Raw genomic sequence first — 15,627 nt, forward strand, 5'->3', positions numbered from 1 at the left:
CAACAGTGTCACCTCTGTCCGCCGTCGAAGCTGCCGGCGACGACTCTCCCGGGCGACCCTGACCTTCCAGGAATGGAATCATCTGCGTCCTCCAAAAAAGATAATTCCTCGCGGTCAATTTCAGAGAGACAAAGTGATGGGCAGACGAGAGACTAGCGGTGGCCGACATAGGGGCGGGAACAGCCTCGGTGACAGTCCGTTCAGATGAGTCACGAACAGATCCGTCATCATTCACACCGAATGCTGCCATGGAAGAAGAAAATCTGAACCTGCCTAACTAATACCAGATGAGGATAGGAATAATATCGTAACATTAACCAAAGACTGAAGATAGTTCTATAAGGATACTGAGAGAGTCCTAGACTATCACAACTAATACAATCCTAACAATAAATAGGGGTATTTATTGTATAGAATTTTAGTTTCGTAGGTAAGTAAAATCCTAACAAACAGCAAATTAATCCTAATAAACTAATACTCCGTAAGAAATATAAATAACTAAACTAATCCCAATAAAATAAGGTAGACATAAATAAATAAATAAATAACAAAACAAAACAAAATCCTAGCTAACTATGTTGGAATATGGACTACATTGAAGATGAGAAGCAGAGAGAGCAACGAGAGTTTGAGAAGATGAAAAATGGAAATGTATATTATGCAAAATCAGTACACACCTTTACAATATAAGGAAGAAGATGAACGGTTATGGAAAGTAGGAGAAAATGACTATATAAGCCCTATGCTATTTATTTTCTATTTATTTTATCCTCCAACACCCCCCCCCCCCGTAAGCTGAAGCGTGTAGATCCTACATGCCCAGCTTAAACACAAAAGGTAGTGAGGACTGCTACTGCAAATCCAGGCTTCTCATTGAGTCCACCAAGGATGGTGGACCTCCTTATACACCCATTCTTTTCAGACCATAAGATTCTTTCATCAGCCTTTAGCTCAGCTGGTGTAAACATATAGCGAAGCAAAACAGTAGTTGGAATTGACACCTTTGCATCATCCCGACCACCCAAACCAAGCATCTTCTGTTCAACCTTTTGAAGTTTCCTCTTCTTTTTGCTTGTCTGCTTGCTTGGATATGAATTTGTGTCCTTTCTGTTCGAACTTAGCTAGCGAAACTGACATAGGAATCTTGTCACCAAGACGTAGTGGTGCCCCATCCAGAATTTTGATGGCTAGATCAACAGATGGTTCCTTCATATATGTTACCAGTGCTATTGTGAAAGCAGGTGCCTTAAGAGCATTTTCAATGATCTGAACTCCTCTTCTTTGACTGTCATTTGCATTATTGAAGTCTTTCAGAACTCTTGTTGCATGTAAAAGAGTAACACCAAATTGACCAATAAGATTACTGTCAGCTCCAGCATCCTTGCTATCCTTCAAGGCTTTCAAGAACTTTGCAGTTCCACTCTGAGCAATAGTACCAAGGCAGTCAACAAGTTCCTGACGATTCATACCAATTCCAGTGTCTGTGATTGATATTATGCCATTATGTTTATCAGTCTGTATACGGATGTCAAGATCAACTCCATCCTTCAAAAACTCGGGCTCTGTAACACCAAGAAATCTCAACTTATCCAAGGCATCACTTGCATTACTGATTAGCTCCCTAAGAAACACTTCTTTATTGCTGTACAAGCTGTTAACAATTAGATCCATCAGACGACTAACCTCTGCCTGATATTCATACTTCTCAGCTACAGCTCCTTGTTTATCAGATGCTACATATGTTCTGTTGTACCCTTTCGTTAGAAAACGATCAAAGAGACTAGCTCCTAAGAACATTGTCTCATTTTGAAGCTCAGTCCTTGTGGATTGGTGTACGATCCAATGGACCATCTGCAGGCATTTCTGAACAACGAGTTCGCCGAAGCCTGCGTCCAAGTAGTATTCCTCCGCATAGTCGCGTAGATACACTTGCCTTCTTTCTCTGCTTCTTAGCCTCCGGTAGCGCTCTCCAACCTCTTCTTCCAACTCCATTGAAATTTCATCAGAACTGAACTGACGTGACAAGTGGAAGCTATGTGAAGGACAATCGTCACCGATGGGCTTCTCAGAGAATTGGCTGCCAGAATCGTACCATATTGACGGATCATAATCGGAGAAATCCAAATCGGAACTCCGAATATCCGACTGGAGCTCAGAGTATCCCAACGAGTGGTCATCGAAAACCTCATCGTTCGTAAACAAGTTCTCTGAACGTTCCAGATCAAAGTCGGTTGTAAGGAGTTTATGTGCGTGCCCTGTAACAGATTCTGGCTTAGACACCTCCTCACCAAACGCTCTATTTTCAGCTAACTTCGATTCAGCGGCGGATTCTATTTCCACCTCTGTGTCTCCGCGATGCTGATCGCTAGTTGGAGTCGTCTCTCTGCTGAAACTGCATTGGAAATAATAATCTGAATTGTCGGTTACGAAATCCTCTTCCTGTAGATCCAAAGATCTCCAGATGTCATTTGCAACCTCTCTTGACTTGCAACGTGCGGCGCCTGAGCTCTTCGACGTTGACGGAGCACGAACGGACGTCGCAGAAACAGCCAGAGACATCGAATTTTCCGAGAAATTCACGTCGATTTCACTGTTCGGTTTCCTAGCTTTACCGGACAACGAAAACCTCTCAACGCTGAAAATCGCCTTCCGCTGCGGATCGGCTACGGGCATCTGGTGCTCTGAACTCAGATTCCTCTGCGGAATCATTGACGATGCTGATCTAACTGGTGATCGAGCACCGGCTTTGTTGCTACGCATCCTCTGCGGATGGATAGGAATCATCCTCTGCGGATGGATCGGAATCATCCTCTACGGATGGACTAGGATTGCACAGGGGCTATTCAGGTGTCGGCGTCGCTTCGCTTCATCGACTTCTCCGGCACCGGAAAATGCAGCAGCGTGGATGAGCTTCCGCTGCTCTGATACCATGTTGGAATATGGACTACATTGAAGATGAGAAGCAGAGAGAGTAACGAGAGTTTGAGAAGATGAAAAATGGAAATGTATATTATGCAAAATCAGTACACACCTTTACAATATAAGGAAGAAGATGAACGGTTATGGAAAGTAGGAGAAAATGACTATATAAGTCCTATGCTATTTATTTTCTATTTATTTTATCCTCCAACAAACTAAGCTAAGTAGTTACTATCCCGCGGGTGTCTTTTTAGATGCTCAACTTGGACCCAACCCGAGCTATATATGGAGAAGCATGCTAGCTGCATAGTCTTTACTTTGTGAGGGGGTCAAAAGAAGAATAGGTGATGGTGCTAATTCTAAAATCTGGGGGTGGCCGTGGCTGGCCGATCCTATGAACGCGGCTCTCGTCACTCCGGTTGTTGACAATTTATGTGATGCTAAAGTTAATGGTTTGATCAGTGATTCAGGTGAATGGGATCAAGAAATCTTACAAGACTTATTTTTGCCTGCTGATGTTGATCGGATTCTGGCAACCCCTATCTCTCCTCACATCAAGGACACATGGTATTGGAAAGGGGACTCTAGAGGGATATATTCTGTAAGGCAAGGTTACTATATGCTCATAAATTCCTCTATGTCTGCTGACCCTCAATTACAATTCACTGAATGGAAAAAACTTTGGGCTCTACCTACCCTCCAAAGGTGAAAAATTTCCTATGGCGTTGCATGCGTTATGTTCTTCCTGTTGGAGAAATCCTAAAAGCTAAACATGTTTGGGCAGGCGGTGGTTGTCCCTTCTGCGCCTATGACCGTGAGACCATGGAGCATCTCTTCTGTTTGTGTCCAGTGGTTAATCAGGTATGGAATGGTAGCAATATTCTGAATAATGATTCGCTGGCTCTATGTTAAATAGAGTGTTGTGTGGTCCTAGTTTATGGGAGGCTGTGAGGGTGGCAGCTTGCATGTGGGTAATTTGGAATGCAAGGAATAATCTAATTTGGAAGGAGATAGCTTTGTCTAGCATTGGGCTTAAGCAACAGGTGGTAACATACTGTGCATTATGGCAATGGACATATTCAAAGGTAGCCAGCACTATAAATGACGTCCAGGTACTACTGTTTGGTTTCCTCCGCAAGTTAATTTTTTAAAATGTAATGTGGATGCAGCTATCTTCTCGGATGGTATTGGGTATGGTGCGGTAATCAGAGATCATACTGGCCGTTTTGTCGCGGCTCGGAGTGTCCGGATTGATTGTGATCGTGACCCCTTGTTGGCAGAATCCATGGCGGGGTGAAGGAGGCACTCTCCTAGCTTAAATCTAGTGGCTTTAATAATTTAGTTATTGAATCAGATTGTCTTAATTTCTGTTCTCTTTTTCATTTGAATACTTTAGACCTTTCATATGTTGGTTTGTTAGTTAAGCAATGTCGTATCGTTGCTGCTGACATTGGGAACGTGTCTGTTCACCATGTCAAGAGGTCAGCGAATCATGTGGCTCATGTGTTAGCACGAGTAAATGATTCTCCGTCTGTCCTAGGGTCGTGGCTATCTGTTTCACCGGCATGTATCTCCCACTTGATTAATTATTAATACAATTATGTCTTTCCTTAAAAAAAAAAAAAAAAAAAAAAAAAAAAAGCTTAGTAAACTGTACTAAAAAAAAAAAAAAAAAGCTAAGTAGTTAACTAATCTACACACTAAAATATAGAAAACTAATTAACAAAGATTCCACTAATTAACCTAAAGGGTATGGTTGAGGGGAAGGAACGTATCCATCTTTAATCAATAGTCAAGGGTTTGATCCTTATCTTTGAAAATGGAGCGAATTAATCACTGTGTTTGATGGTGAAAACCCTGAATATACCAAAAAAAAAAAAAAACAGACCACTAATTAACTGCCGTTTGCGTTCTTCCTGTCCTTATATGCTATCAAACTTTACCTATTAATTTTTCTTCTTGTTACTATAAATTAATTTGGACTGCGGGCGATAGAGAAGACCGGCCAAAAAAATTAAACCACATCTCTTAATCTCTTAATAAGTAATAACGACTGTCTTGTAGTCACACTAAATAACCGATACAATCAATAATGTATAAAGTATTTCTTGTAATATACTTCCCCACAAAATGTAGCTAGTAATAAAGTGTTTCTTGTGATACTCATCAAGGATATTGTTGTTCTTATCTAATAATATAATAAATAAAGAGTGACTCTCCCATGAGACCGTCTCATATATTTTTATCCGTGAAATACTTATATCGAAAAATAATTAATTTCATTTTTAGTCCTACATTTATAGGTGGTAGTCCACGTTTAGTCTTTTTTTTTTTTTTTTTTTTTTTTATCTGAACATCCTTTTTGGTCCTAGTATTATTGTGGCATGACCATTTTTGGTCATCTGTCAACAAAATCGTTGAAATGCCGTTAAGTACAAGGGCGCTTCAATCTTATTTTTTAAAATATAAAATGGGTTGACTAGTTATATTTTTATGTTTATTTTTTGAAAAAAATCTATAACTGAAGACCGAAATATCTTTGTATTTAACAATATTTAAATTGTTTGTTGAAAGATCGGGGACCAAAAATAGGCATGTCACAATAATACTAAGAACAAATGAGGTGTTCTAAAAAAAAAAAAGGACTAAAAGTGGACTGAGACGTATAAATCTTAGACCAAAAATAAAATTAACTCTACTGACAAATATAATACTAATATGGAATAAAGTGTTTTGTTATTTATAAGGGAAAGTGTAATAATTTTTTAGAAAAAATGTAAAAGTATTACAATTTTTTTTTTTCAAAAGTATTACATTTTTCCTTATAAGGAACATTTTATTTTTGATTAGTATTATATTTTTCAGTATTACATTTTCATCTTGACTAACTTGTCTCAATACAACACAAGTTTTTGGCATAAATAAATGATTCCGCAGCTTAAATCTATGTTGGAGATTCTTGGATCCGAGTAGCACTAATGAACTAGCCTTGGTTTGGATATTCTTAATCAACACACAGCAAATTTGTCTTTATGGTTAAAAGCTGACACCAAGCTAGAATTTCTTCATAAAAAAATTCTCAGAGCAACCCAGAATCAAAGATATTTCTTCAATTCCAAGGGTAACTTAAGTTTCATCACTCACAAAAACCCTTGGCATGTTATGCACTCAAACTTGTATATAAACCAAACATTTTCCACAGAACATAGAAACAAATAGAGGCTATAAGGTAGGATCGATGAGAAACTTGAGATCAGTAGCAGGCGCTCTTCTTGTTCTTCTCGTCTTTGCCATTTCAACAGAGCCCTTCGAGGCTAGACATCATCAAAGATGTAAGCATGGCGGCAAAAGAGGCCACAAATGCTTGCATGGGCATCATGTGTCCGGAGAGAAGGCGGTTCTTACCATAAACAGCTTCGAGAAGGGCGGAGATGGGGGCGGTGCATCCGAGTGTGACGGCCACTTCCACTCCGATGACACCTTGGTCGTGGCGCTTTCCACTAGGTGGTACAACCACGGCCACCGCTGCCACCGCCATATCACCATCCACGGGAACGGGCGGAGCGTGAGGGCTAAGGTTGTGGATGAGTGTGACTCCAACCGGGGATGCCGTAGTAACATAGTTGATGGCTCGAAAGCAGTGTGGAAGGCCTTAGGCGTCCCGAAACACCAATGGGGTGAGCTCCATGTAACCTGGACCGACGACTAGCTAGCTTGAGCTAAGTCATCACTAGAGCCGTTCCAATAAAAATAGGGGTGGCCCATTACCCCATTGTCAGTCCATCTATCATTAATCTATTATTACTAGGTTTCATGTTTTCCTTTCGAATAATGCTGCAGTGACTTTTGGTTATATAATCTATGGCCTGAAATTTCCCGTTTTCAATAAAACATTTGTAATATAATCAATGAAAGTTGGTTTAATTTCGAATTTGGATCCGAGTTGCATGATCTCTCATCCATGCAGGGGCGGATAGATTCATGAATTTTCACTTGTGAAGGGAAAGAAAAAGTGAAGTTTAATTTGAACCCATATCCTATGCTATAAAATTTTAAGGACCAACCAAGTTACATAAGCTTCTAACAATTTGTATATACATTTTATTTTTATACATGAGTTACTAGTCTCTCTCTATATATATAAAGGTGTAAGTGTAAAAAGTGTTACACATTAAAACCCACTTTAGTTGGCATAAATTAGTTGTCAAAATTATTAGTTGTTAGGTTCTGGACCTAGTCCAATATCTGTGTCAGCGAATTGAGTCTGTATCAACGCCAGGAAGCAGGTTAGAAGAGGAGGTAAGGCTCATTCAAGATTTCAATTTGGTCAAGACCCTATTTGCATGCTCTTTTAAATCAGGAGATGCAGCTTAATTTGAGGAATTAAGGGCTGCACTTTTTCAGACCAAAGAGGTTTAAATTTACCTCTATAAAATGCTACTTTGTAAAGCATTAAGGTTGAACACTCAAAGCATTAATTTATAGAGTTCATTCCTCATATTCTGTCCATTCAATATATACAAGTGAAGAAGGATTCTCAACCGGCTAAGTGCGTGAATTTTGTGCTTAATGTGCTTTGTTCTGTGCTTAAGGTGCGTGGTTTATGTACTTACGATGAGTGATTTGTTTTCTTAAGGTGCTTTGTTTGTGTGCTTAAGGAGTTTGTGTACTTAAAATGCGCCATGTTAATTCTTAAAGTGGGTCCAACCGCACAACCACACGGGAAGCATTATCGGACATTTCCAATCGCAAAATGAGGGAATGCAATTTTGACAAACCAGCAACTCAACTCACAGTTGGAGTTCTTGGGCAGGATATTGCATGCATAATAATACAAACCATTCTCTCTATTTATTACAAGCTAGCTCTCTCCTTCTACTACATTGTTTACACACTTCTTGACAGCACCAGAAAATCTAACAGAATCTAAACACAAGTGATAAAAGCAAGACCAGATTCCTTCAAGTACCAGGATTCAGGAAGACCAAACCTTAATGACCTACAACATACTATCAGTCTTTGCTGGCAATCTGCGGAAGAAGTTGAGAGGTGCAGGAGGCAACTTATGTCGAAACATGGGATGCCGCATCACGAAAAACCCCGCCATGATAGCGAACAACTGGAAAGGCGTCACGTACAACACGATGGCAGCAGCAAGGCAGAATACAATGAAAATGACTGTGGCACGGGGATCCCGCCAGCTCAGGAGCGCCTGAACCCGCTCTCCTTGCGTCGCTACATCACCCACCGCTGTCTGAATCCGACCAGCCACACTTCGCAGGCGATCGTACCGCACTCTTACCAGGTCCGGGCTCCTCGACGTGGGAAACGTGTCGAATTCCTCGTCGAGCTCGTCGGGTTGTGCTGAATCAGCAAAGGATATTCTCGTGTTCATGTGAGGAGGGTACTGAGCTCGGTACCGGTAATTCCAAAGGCCTACTAGGAACATGTAGAGAAATCCAGTTGGGAGAATGAGTTCCGGGAAACAAACGAGCAAAGTGAAGAGAATGTGAACCAGTCCCGTTGTCACGGGGTTCTTCCAAATGCACACATCCCCGAACCATTTCGCTGCAGAAAACAACCCATTGAAGACCGACATGAGTCTGAAAAAGTTCGCCTTGCTCCGCCTCATACTCCAAAGATGCGAATTCGCATCGCTCATGTACTCGACCACTTCCTTTCTTAAAGGAGGCTCTGCCCGGCTAAGCCTAGCAGCCACTACGTTGACAGCTTGATGGCGCAGCATTTCTTGCTGTGCCATAGACAACGGTTTCACGTAATGCATTTTGGGCAGAAGGGGTCTCGAGTATATACACATCATATCAACAGTCGAGGTGCACGAAAATCGTATAGCAAGATGTAGCTCGCCCATTTTCTTCACACCCGAAGGGTGAAGCACTAACAATGGATAAGAATGGGTATAAATCCGGTTGGCTTCAAGTGTAGAGATTCGAATACGGACCTTACCAATTTTCATGTCTCTTTTGCCATCCTCCCCTAGCTGTCCATTATCGAAGACGCCTACTGTAAGAACAGTAGCGGGATCGTAAACCTCCCAAGTGTACTGCTCGTTGTACTTTGGATTTACACTGTCGACGATGGTCCTCGTACGAATCCATTTGTGACCATACTTTGCCACACAATACGTATCCGTCGTGCCCCTTCCGTCTCTCGTTTTCATCAATTGGAGACCGTGAGCATTTAAAATGCCTAATTCCAAGATTCCAATTGACGGTTTCCAGAGCTGTTTTATTGTTGGACGGAGATCACTACTATAGTGTGTAGATTCATCAAACACGTGGTACCCTCCGTCAAGGGAAATACGAAGATGAATTCTAGTAGCAAATTTGACTTTCTTAGGCTCCTCGACATCAGATTTTTGGAGGGTGTACCATCCCGCTTGAACCAATCGATTATCAGCACGCTTTTGAACTTCGTTCAATGGTATAATGGCCTGCCCGAGGCTCTCGTCTTTGTTGGAAGCCACACGGTCTTCAACAGAGAGTATAAGGTGTTCTTCAAATGGTTCAGCAGCAACAAACATGAGATCCTCGTTCCATTGTGCATTCATGGTCTGACTTCTAACGGGCCTTGTCTTTAGAATCTGGCTTCCAATTTGTGCCTTGACATAAACATCCGGGAGGCGAGTTTTCTCGTCTGTAACCAAGTCCTGTGCTTCAATAACATTGACTCGAACATACCATAGCCTCGGGGAATGGTAGACTTTCGAGCGGATATGGGTAGATGGAGATGAGACATCAATTAGACTAGCTTCATCGGTATGCCAAGCATCGGGGAAAGCCTCGTCAGCTTGTGTGCCAATCCACACGGCAAGCATTAATTCTCCCTTATTCTTCTTCCCTTTCTTGTTTTCGAGGCTATACCATTCCGGGGCCAATGGACTATCTGGGGGAACTCGAGTGGGGATCTCATGGAGATCAAAATGGACAATCCCCACAAAGTCATCTTTCACCATGTCCTTATCCTTAACCACGACGTTTAAAACAGATGACTGCATCCTTTCTTTCGGGAATGCAAACACCGTATGCCATTCTGGACTTTCTGTTTTTTCAAAGTGTTTCGTGATTCCTTTGTAATTCCCCACTCTTACTTCCACATAAGGGTCGAGACTTCCCGTAAAATCTTTGGAATGGAGATCGCGGGCTTTCACAACTCGTACGAAAAGAAATTCCATAGGCTCTACGAGATCATAAGTCGTGGCACGTCTATCTCTCCTTAAAACTCGTCCCCCGACAACTTGTCCCCCTCCAAGGATAGGGCTGGTCTCTTTAAGCATATGCTCAACTGGCTGTGATGATGAACCCGAATACACTCGGACTAGTTTTGGATCGTGAGGTTCAGATAACATCTGACCCATCCTAGAGTCTACAAATGGAGAATGAGCCTGTTGTTGTTCGTGCTTTCTGTTCGGGAGGTGATGGAAAGTATGTCTCGACCCTTTTTTCCCATTAGAGAATGGCTCTGTATTATTGGAATGTGAAGGAAAATCCATTGAAAAAGGGTTCGAGGTGCTAAGAGAGGGGTCATCTGTGATAAAGACTTTCAAGCCAAGCTCTCCTCTAGCACGGGAGAAAACGCCCACCTTCTCGAGAGGGTAATGCAAGACAACAGCATCAGAATAGGGAACAAAAGATGATCCAGCTATACAAACTTTCCCAAGAGAGGATTTCGACCGGCCAGTCTTATTATTGTTGAAAACAAGAGCCTCGAGTGTGAGTTTAGGCAAGCGATTAGGATCGGGTATATTAATGTAGAACGTCTCATTCCAAACAGGGTCAAGATCCTTTTCTTTGACAGTCGTGCGAAACTTCTGGTTATCAAAGTGAATCTCCACAAAGGCACTGGATAAGTCTTTCCCATCTTTAGGAATTAGATTATGGGCACTCACCACTTCTACCCCTAGCTTGAGGTTGCTCATGGAGTAACTTTGATCCCTTGACGAAGCAAATATGGAGATAAAGTGGATGACAAGCTGAAAAAGAAATAGTAAAACTACTTATAAAGCTTATAAACGCAGAACAATTCACAAATTGAGAATGTCTCCACAAAGAAATGATGCTGGACAAGACATGAAATAGTTGCACAAGGATGAGCATTCAACAAGAAAGCACAAATTCGAGCAATGTCTTCAATTAGTGGTCAATAATACAACAATGCATCCATATCAGAGAAATCATTAAACTAGCTAGCAATGTGTCTTGACAATGTTTTCTCAAATAACAGCTAAGATGTAAGTTTTGAGGTGACGAGGGAAACCCGCAGCCACTACTCGAGGATGTGCTCTGCCCGTCTTGTGACCCTAGCCAGCAAAGGACCACAAGGAAGTAAACTAGCCTAGGTTACCCATAGCTGACTGGCTCAAACCAATAATGCTAGGATTCAAACTCGTGACCTTGTGGTTACAAGTTTGTATCTTTAGTCATCTTGGCTGGCCGGGGTTACCCCCACTAAGATATATGTTTTAAGTGTATGAGAAAGCTTCCATTTCAATTTTATTAGGATCTATTTAATGAGATCTTAATGCAGGCCTGTGGACAGGTTCATAAAATTATACGCACAAAGAAGAAGCTTTTTGGGGTTTATTAGCTTCAGCTGTCATAGAAAAAATTAAGAAATAAAACTAAAAGCGTTAACCATTCAACAAAGGTAAAAGTACATTGTTTCCAGATTGTTTATGTATCAGAAGATAACTTCACGTTTTGCCAATCTAAAAGAAAGAAAAAATATTCTTTGATGGTTCATCTTCACAACAGACCCATCCATGTCAAAATAAAGCATTATCTTTTAGTACTAAATTAGAATATTCTTCACACCCAAAAGGGTTGTGAGGTTTCCCTCATCATCCAAAAAAAATTAGAATATTCTGATGAGTATAAACAAACTTGACATTAGGTTTTCTAATATTCACAACTAAAGGATCAGAATGCTTAAGAGTCAACTCCATCTTTATGCTCTCCTTTTCACTCAAAGCTTCAATTGTAATAAGAATTTTTATGTGGAAACAATAATTATGAAAACAAAAGTAAATCCATACCAAAAGAGAAACATAAGAATTGAAAGAATATACAATAAAGTTCCATTTCATTAACAACCACAGATTCTAGAATTCAAGAAAGTTAGCAGTAAAACAAGAATAAATAACATGAGCAAGAATCATTGTACAAGATTCCTAGTTATAAATAGAAAAATTGCATTTAATTAACTGGTTTGATGTTCCTTTATGTACCTAACAAGTAAAAATCAATCCACCCCTCACCACATAAAACCAACAACAAAAAAAGTATGATAGTACCAAGAATAATACAAGAATCTAAAAACCTATCTGCAGAAAATTATCACCCAACTTGCAGCTTTTCTATATCTAGTATGAATAAATCAAGATAACTCTCATTTGCAAGCTAATGAAGAAGAACCCACAAATAAAATCAGTACAACCTTATAAAAATGACTTGGTATTCTTGATCAAGATTTAGAACTGAAGATCTTTCACATACCCATAAATCCCAGGGGAAAGAGGGGGAAATTACCTGCTTTGAGCTTTATCTGGGTATCAGAGCCTGAAGAAAAAAGTAAGTCCTTTTTCCCCTTCCTTTTTGTTGAGCTTCAGAAAGTTGTGGCTATGAAGAAGAAGAAGAAGAGGAAGAGTAGTTAGAATTGAAGACAAGGACAGAGATAAGATAATGACATACTCACTTTGCTAATTAAATAATTAATCCATCAGATAATTCATCCTAATTATGATTACTATACAAACTTAAAATCGAAGGAAAATGAAGAGAAACGGAGACAGAAGATTCCAACCAGAATATGACAAAATTGAAAAGGTTAGCTGGTATGGTGTGCTCAAACCAGTATTCATCTGACGTGGCATGTGACATGCTTCTCCTATGTATTTTTCAACTTTTTTTATTAGATACCAAATATTCTGTCGATGTCAAAGACACGTTTATAAATACGCACTGGACTACTGGAGTATCACATAATTATGTGATCAAAACCAGGGAGAAATAAATTCTTTAATCCAAAATCACGATTTTTAAAAATATTTGCGCAACACGTCTTGGGCCAGCAAATTATATCGTGCACCGCGGTGCATAATCAATTATGCACTGCGCGTCACACATTATACTGTGTCTAAATCAACACTTTCAAAACGACGTCGTTTTATTTAATGAAAAGAAACAGAATCTTCGCAAAAAATAACTCTGTTTTTCAGTTTCATTTTTTATACACTGCAGTTTCAGTTCAACACAACTACAGTTTCATTTCGATATAACTACAGTTTCATTCAATATTTATACACTCAAATATGTAAAAATATTATTTAATTTTATTTTATATACACTAAAATTTCATTAAAACACAACTACATGATCATTTGAATATAATTACAGCTTCATTGTACAATATACACTCAAATATGTGAAATGTTATTCAATTTCATTTTATATATACTGTAGTTTCATTTCACAACAACTACAGTATCATTTTGATATAACTGTAGTTTCATTTAATAATATAAAAATAATACGTGAGCCAGTGTCGGTTTAGACACACTGTAGTGTCTGACGCGCGGTGCATAATCGATTATGCACCGCGGTGCACGATATAACGACCCTCTTGGGCCAGGTTCAATGTTCTCAAATTATATTGTGAAACTTGGTCGGTAATGTAAATTATGAATAAATTTTTAGTTTTGGTATTACTAAATTTTCATTCCTTTGAGAAAAAAAAAATTCATTTTTAATGTATTAAAAATATTTAAAATAAGGATCAAATAGGTCATTGAACTGCACACAATAATGCAATTAGGTCACTAAATTTTTAAAAAAAAATTACAATTAGATCCCTGAACTAATCAATTTTATTCAATTAGTCCTATTTGTAGATTTTTCAAGTTGTTAGCAAGTCACCCTTTTTCAAAATATTTTTTTTTAAAAATTATTATTTAAAATTAAAAAATTTAAAAAAAAAAAGAAAAAAAAAAACAGATCGACTCTGCCGGTGACGAAGAAACCTTCTTCATCTCTGGCTGGAGACAAAGAAAAGTTATCTTCGTCTCCATGGTCGGAGACGAAGAGTTGACGGAGATAACTTCTTCGTCTCTGGCCATAGACGAAGGAGGTTCCTTCGTCTCAGGCCAGAGACGAAGAAGTAATCTCCATCTCCATGGCCGGAGACGAAGAAGGTTTCTTCGTCTCTGGCGGAGACGATATCTTTTTATTTTATTTTATTTTTTTAATTTTAAATAATTATTTTAAATAATAAATTTTTTAAAATATTTTAATTTAGGGGTGACCTGCTAACAACTTGAAAAATCTACAAATGGACTAATTGAATAGAATTGGTTAGTTCAGTGACTCAATTGTAACTTTTTAAAGTTTGGTGGCCTAATTGCATTATTGGGTGCAGTTCGATGGCGTATTTAACCCTTATTCTAAAATATTTTTAAGTAGCATACTTAAAAATGAATTTTTAATATACAAAATAAACATTCAATATATTAAAAATGATAATTCAATATACTAAAAATGAATCTTATATCAGTGATCCACATTACAAAGTGTATCATATTCTATGGTATAGTGATTCGGTCAATGTTTACAAATTATATCATGAATCATTGTTCATCATTATTATAATATTGTAAGTTTATTAAAAAGTATCATTGGTAATGATTCGTTATTATAATATTATTATCTATTCATTATAACAATATTTTAGGTTAATTAAGATGTCATCAATTTGCATATCATCACTTATACATATTACTAGTTACCACACGCGCATTGTGCGAATAGTGTAATGCTCAATTTATAATTTTAAATTAGTGTTTCAGAATTTATCAAAGTATCATTCAGTATCATGACGCATATCAATGCAAGATTATCAAATTTTTCATAAAAGTAAATATTTAAAGAATGCATAACTATGACCAGTGGCAAAAATATTGGATTAACTAGTGCAATAACAGTTTTAGAGGAAGCACAAAATCATATTAGTTGGCGTGATTCATGCTTCCTCTTGCACCTTATAGTTGCCACTTCTGCAAGAAATGAATTCTTGATTTGATTTAGTCTCCTGGTGCGCTTCACTGCAATTTTATTGCCTTGGTGCAGTGCACATTCAAAAAACAGAACCAAAGCCTCCTTCATCAAAAAGACAATGATAATATGCATAGTTTTTCATATGTGTTGAATATATATTGTAAATTAGGTGTACCGTTTCATCAATGCCCAATGTGTGATTCTAATTAATTGACCAAAGTTCATATTAAATTTTATATTGTATTTTTTTTAAACAACCATCAAAGCGGACTATTATTGCGAAATCAAATCATGAATACAATGAGGGATATATGCATCACACGCCTCTTGACCAATATACGAGCAAGAAGCTCTGGCAAGAGACTGAAGAGAGTGAGCGATCACATGGGTAATATATATATATATATATATATATATATATATATATATATATATATATATATATATATATATATATATGTTTAACAATTATTTAAATTTTGATTGGAATGGAGTTCGAACGTAAAAAAATCCATATGAAAATCAATTAGTAAGTTAAGAATAATAAATAGTTAACGGAATATTTCGTTACTGAATTGAAGTTTACACCGATAAAATGCAGGTGTATTTAGGAAAAGTAAATGATATAATAGTAGGAGTA

General features: G+C 38.4%; 2 protein-coding genes across 3 annotated transcripts; one reads left to right on the forward strand and one right to left on the reverse strand.

The window, feature by feature from the left end:
- Positions 1-3,313: 3,313 nt before the first annotated feature.
- LOC109171587 lies at positions 3,314-6,850 on the forward strand. Its single transcript, XM_019320638.1, has 4 exons — positions 3,314-3,520; positions 3,704-3,780; positions 3,836-4,031; positions 6,122-6,850. The coding sequence occupies exons 1-4, from the start codon at positions 3,314-3,316 to the stop codon at positions 6,626-6,628; spliced, it is 987 nt and encodes a 328-aa protein (XP_019176183.1). The 3' UTR covers positions 6,629-6,850.
- Positions 6,851-7,665: 815 nt separating this feature from the next.
- On the reverse strand, positions 7,666-12,675 carry LOC109171620 (FT-interacting protein 1-like). 2 transcript variants are annotated; one of them, XM_019320675.1, is made up of 2 exons: positions 12,468-12,675; positions 7,666-10,912 (listed from the first exon to the last, which is right to left on the reverse strand). In XM_019320675.1, exon 2 carries the CDS (start codon positions 10,856-10,858, stop codon positions 7,919-7,921), a length of 2,940 nt encoding a protein of 979 aa, XP_019176220.1. In that variant the 5' UTR covers positions 10,859-10,912; positions 12,468-12,675; the 3' UTR covers positions 7,666-7,918. The 2 variants fall into 2 exon arrangements, with proteins under 2 accessions (XP_019176220.1, XP_019176221.1); XM_019320676.1 differs by having other exon boundaries at positions 7,666-10,874; positions 12,468-12,665.
- Positions 12,676-15,627: the final 2,952 nt, after the last annotated feature.

Source organism: Ipomoea nil, unplaced genomic scaffold (genome assembly GCF_001879475.1).
Source record: "Ipomoea nil cultivar Tokyo-kokei standard unplaced genomic scaffold, Asagao_1.1 scaffold0322, whole genome shotgun sequence".
Classification (NCBI taxonomy): domain Eukaryota; kingdom Viridiplantae; phylum Streptophyta; class Magnoliopsida; order Solanales; family Convolvulaceae; genus Ipomoea; species Ipomoea nil.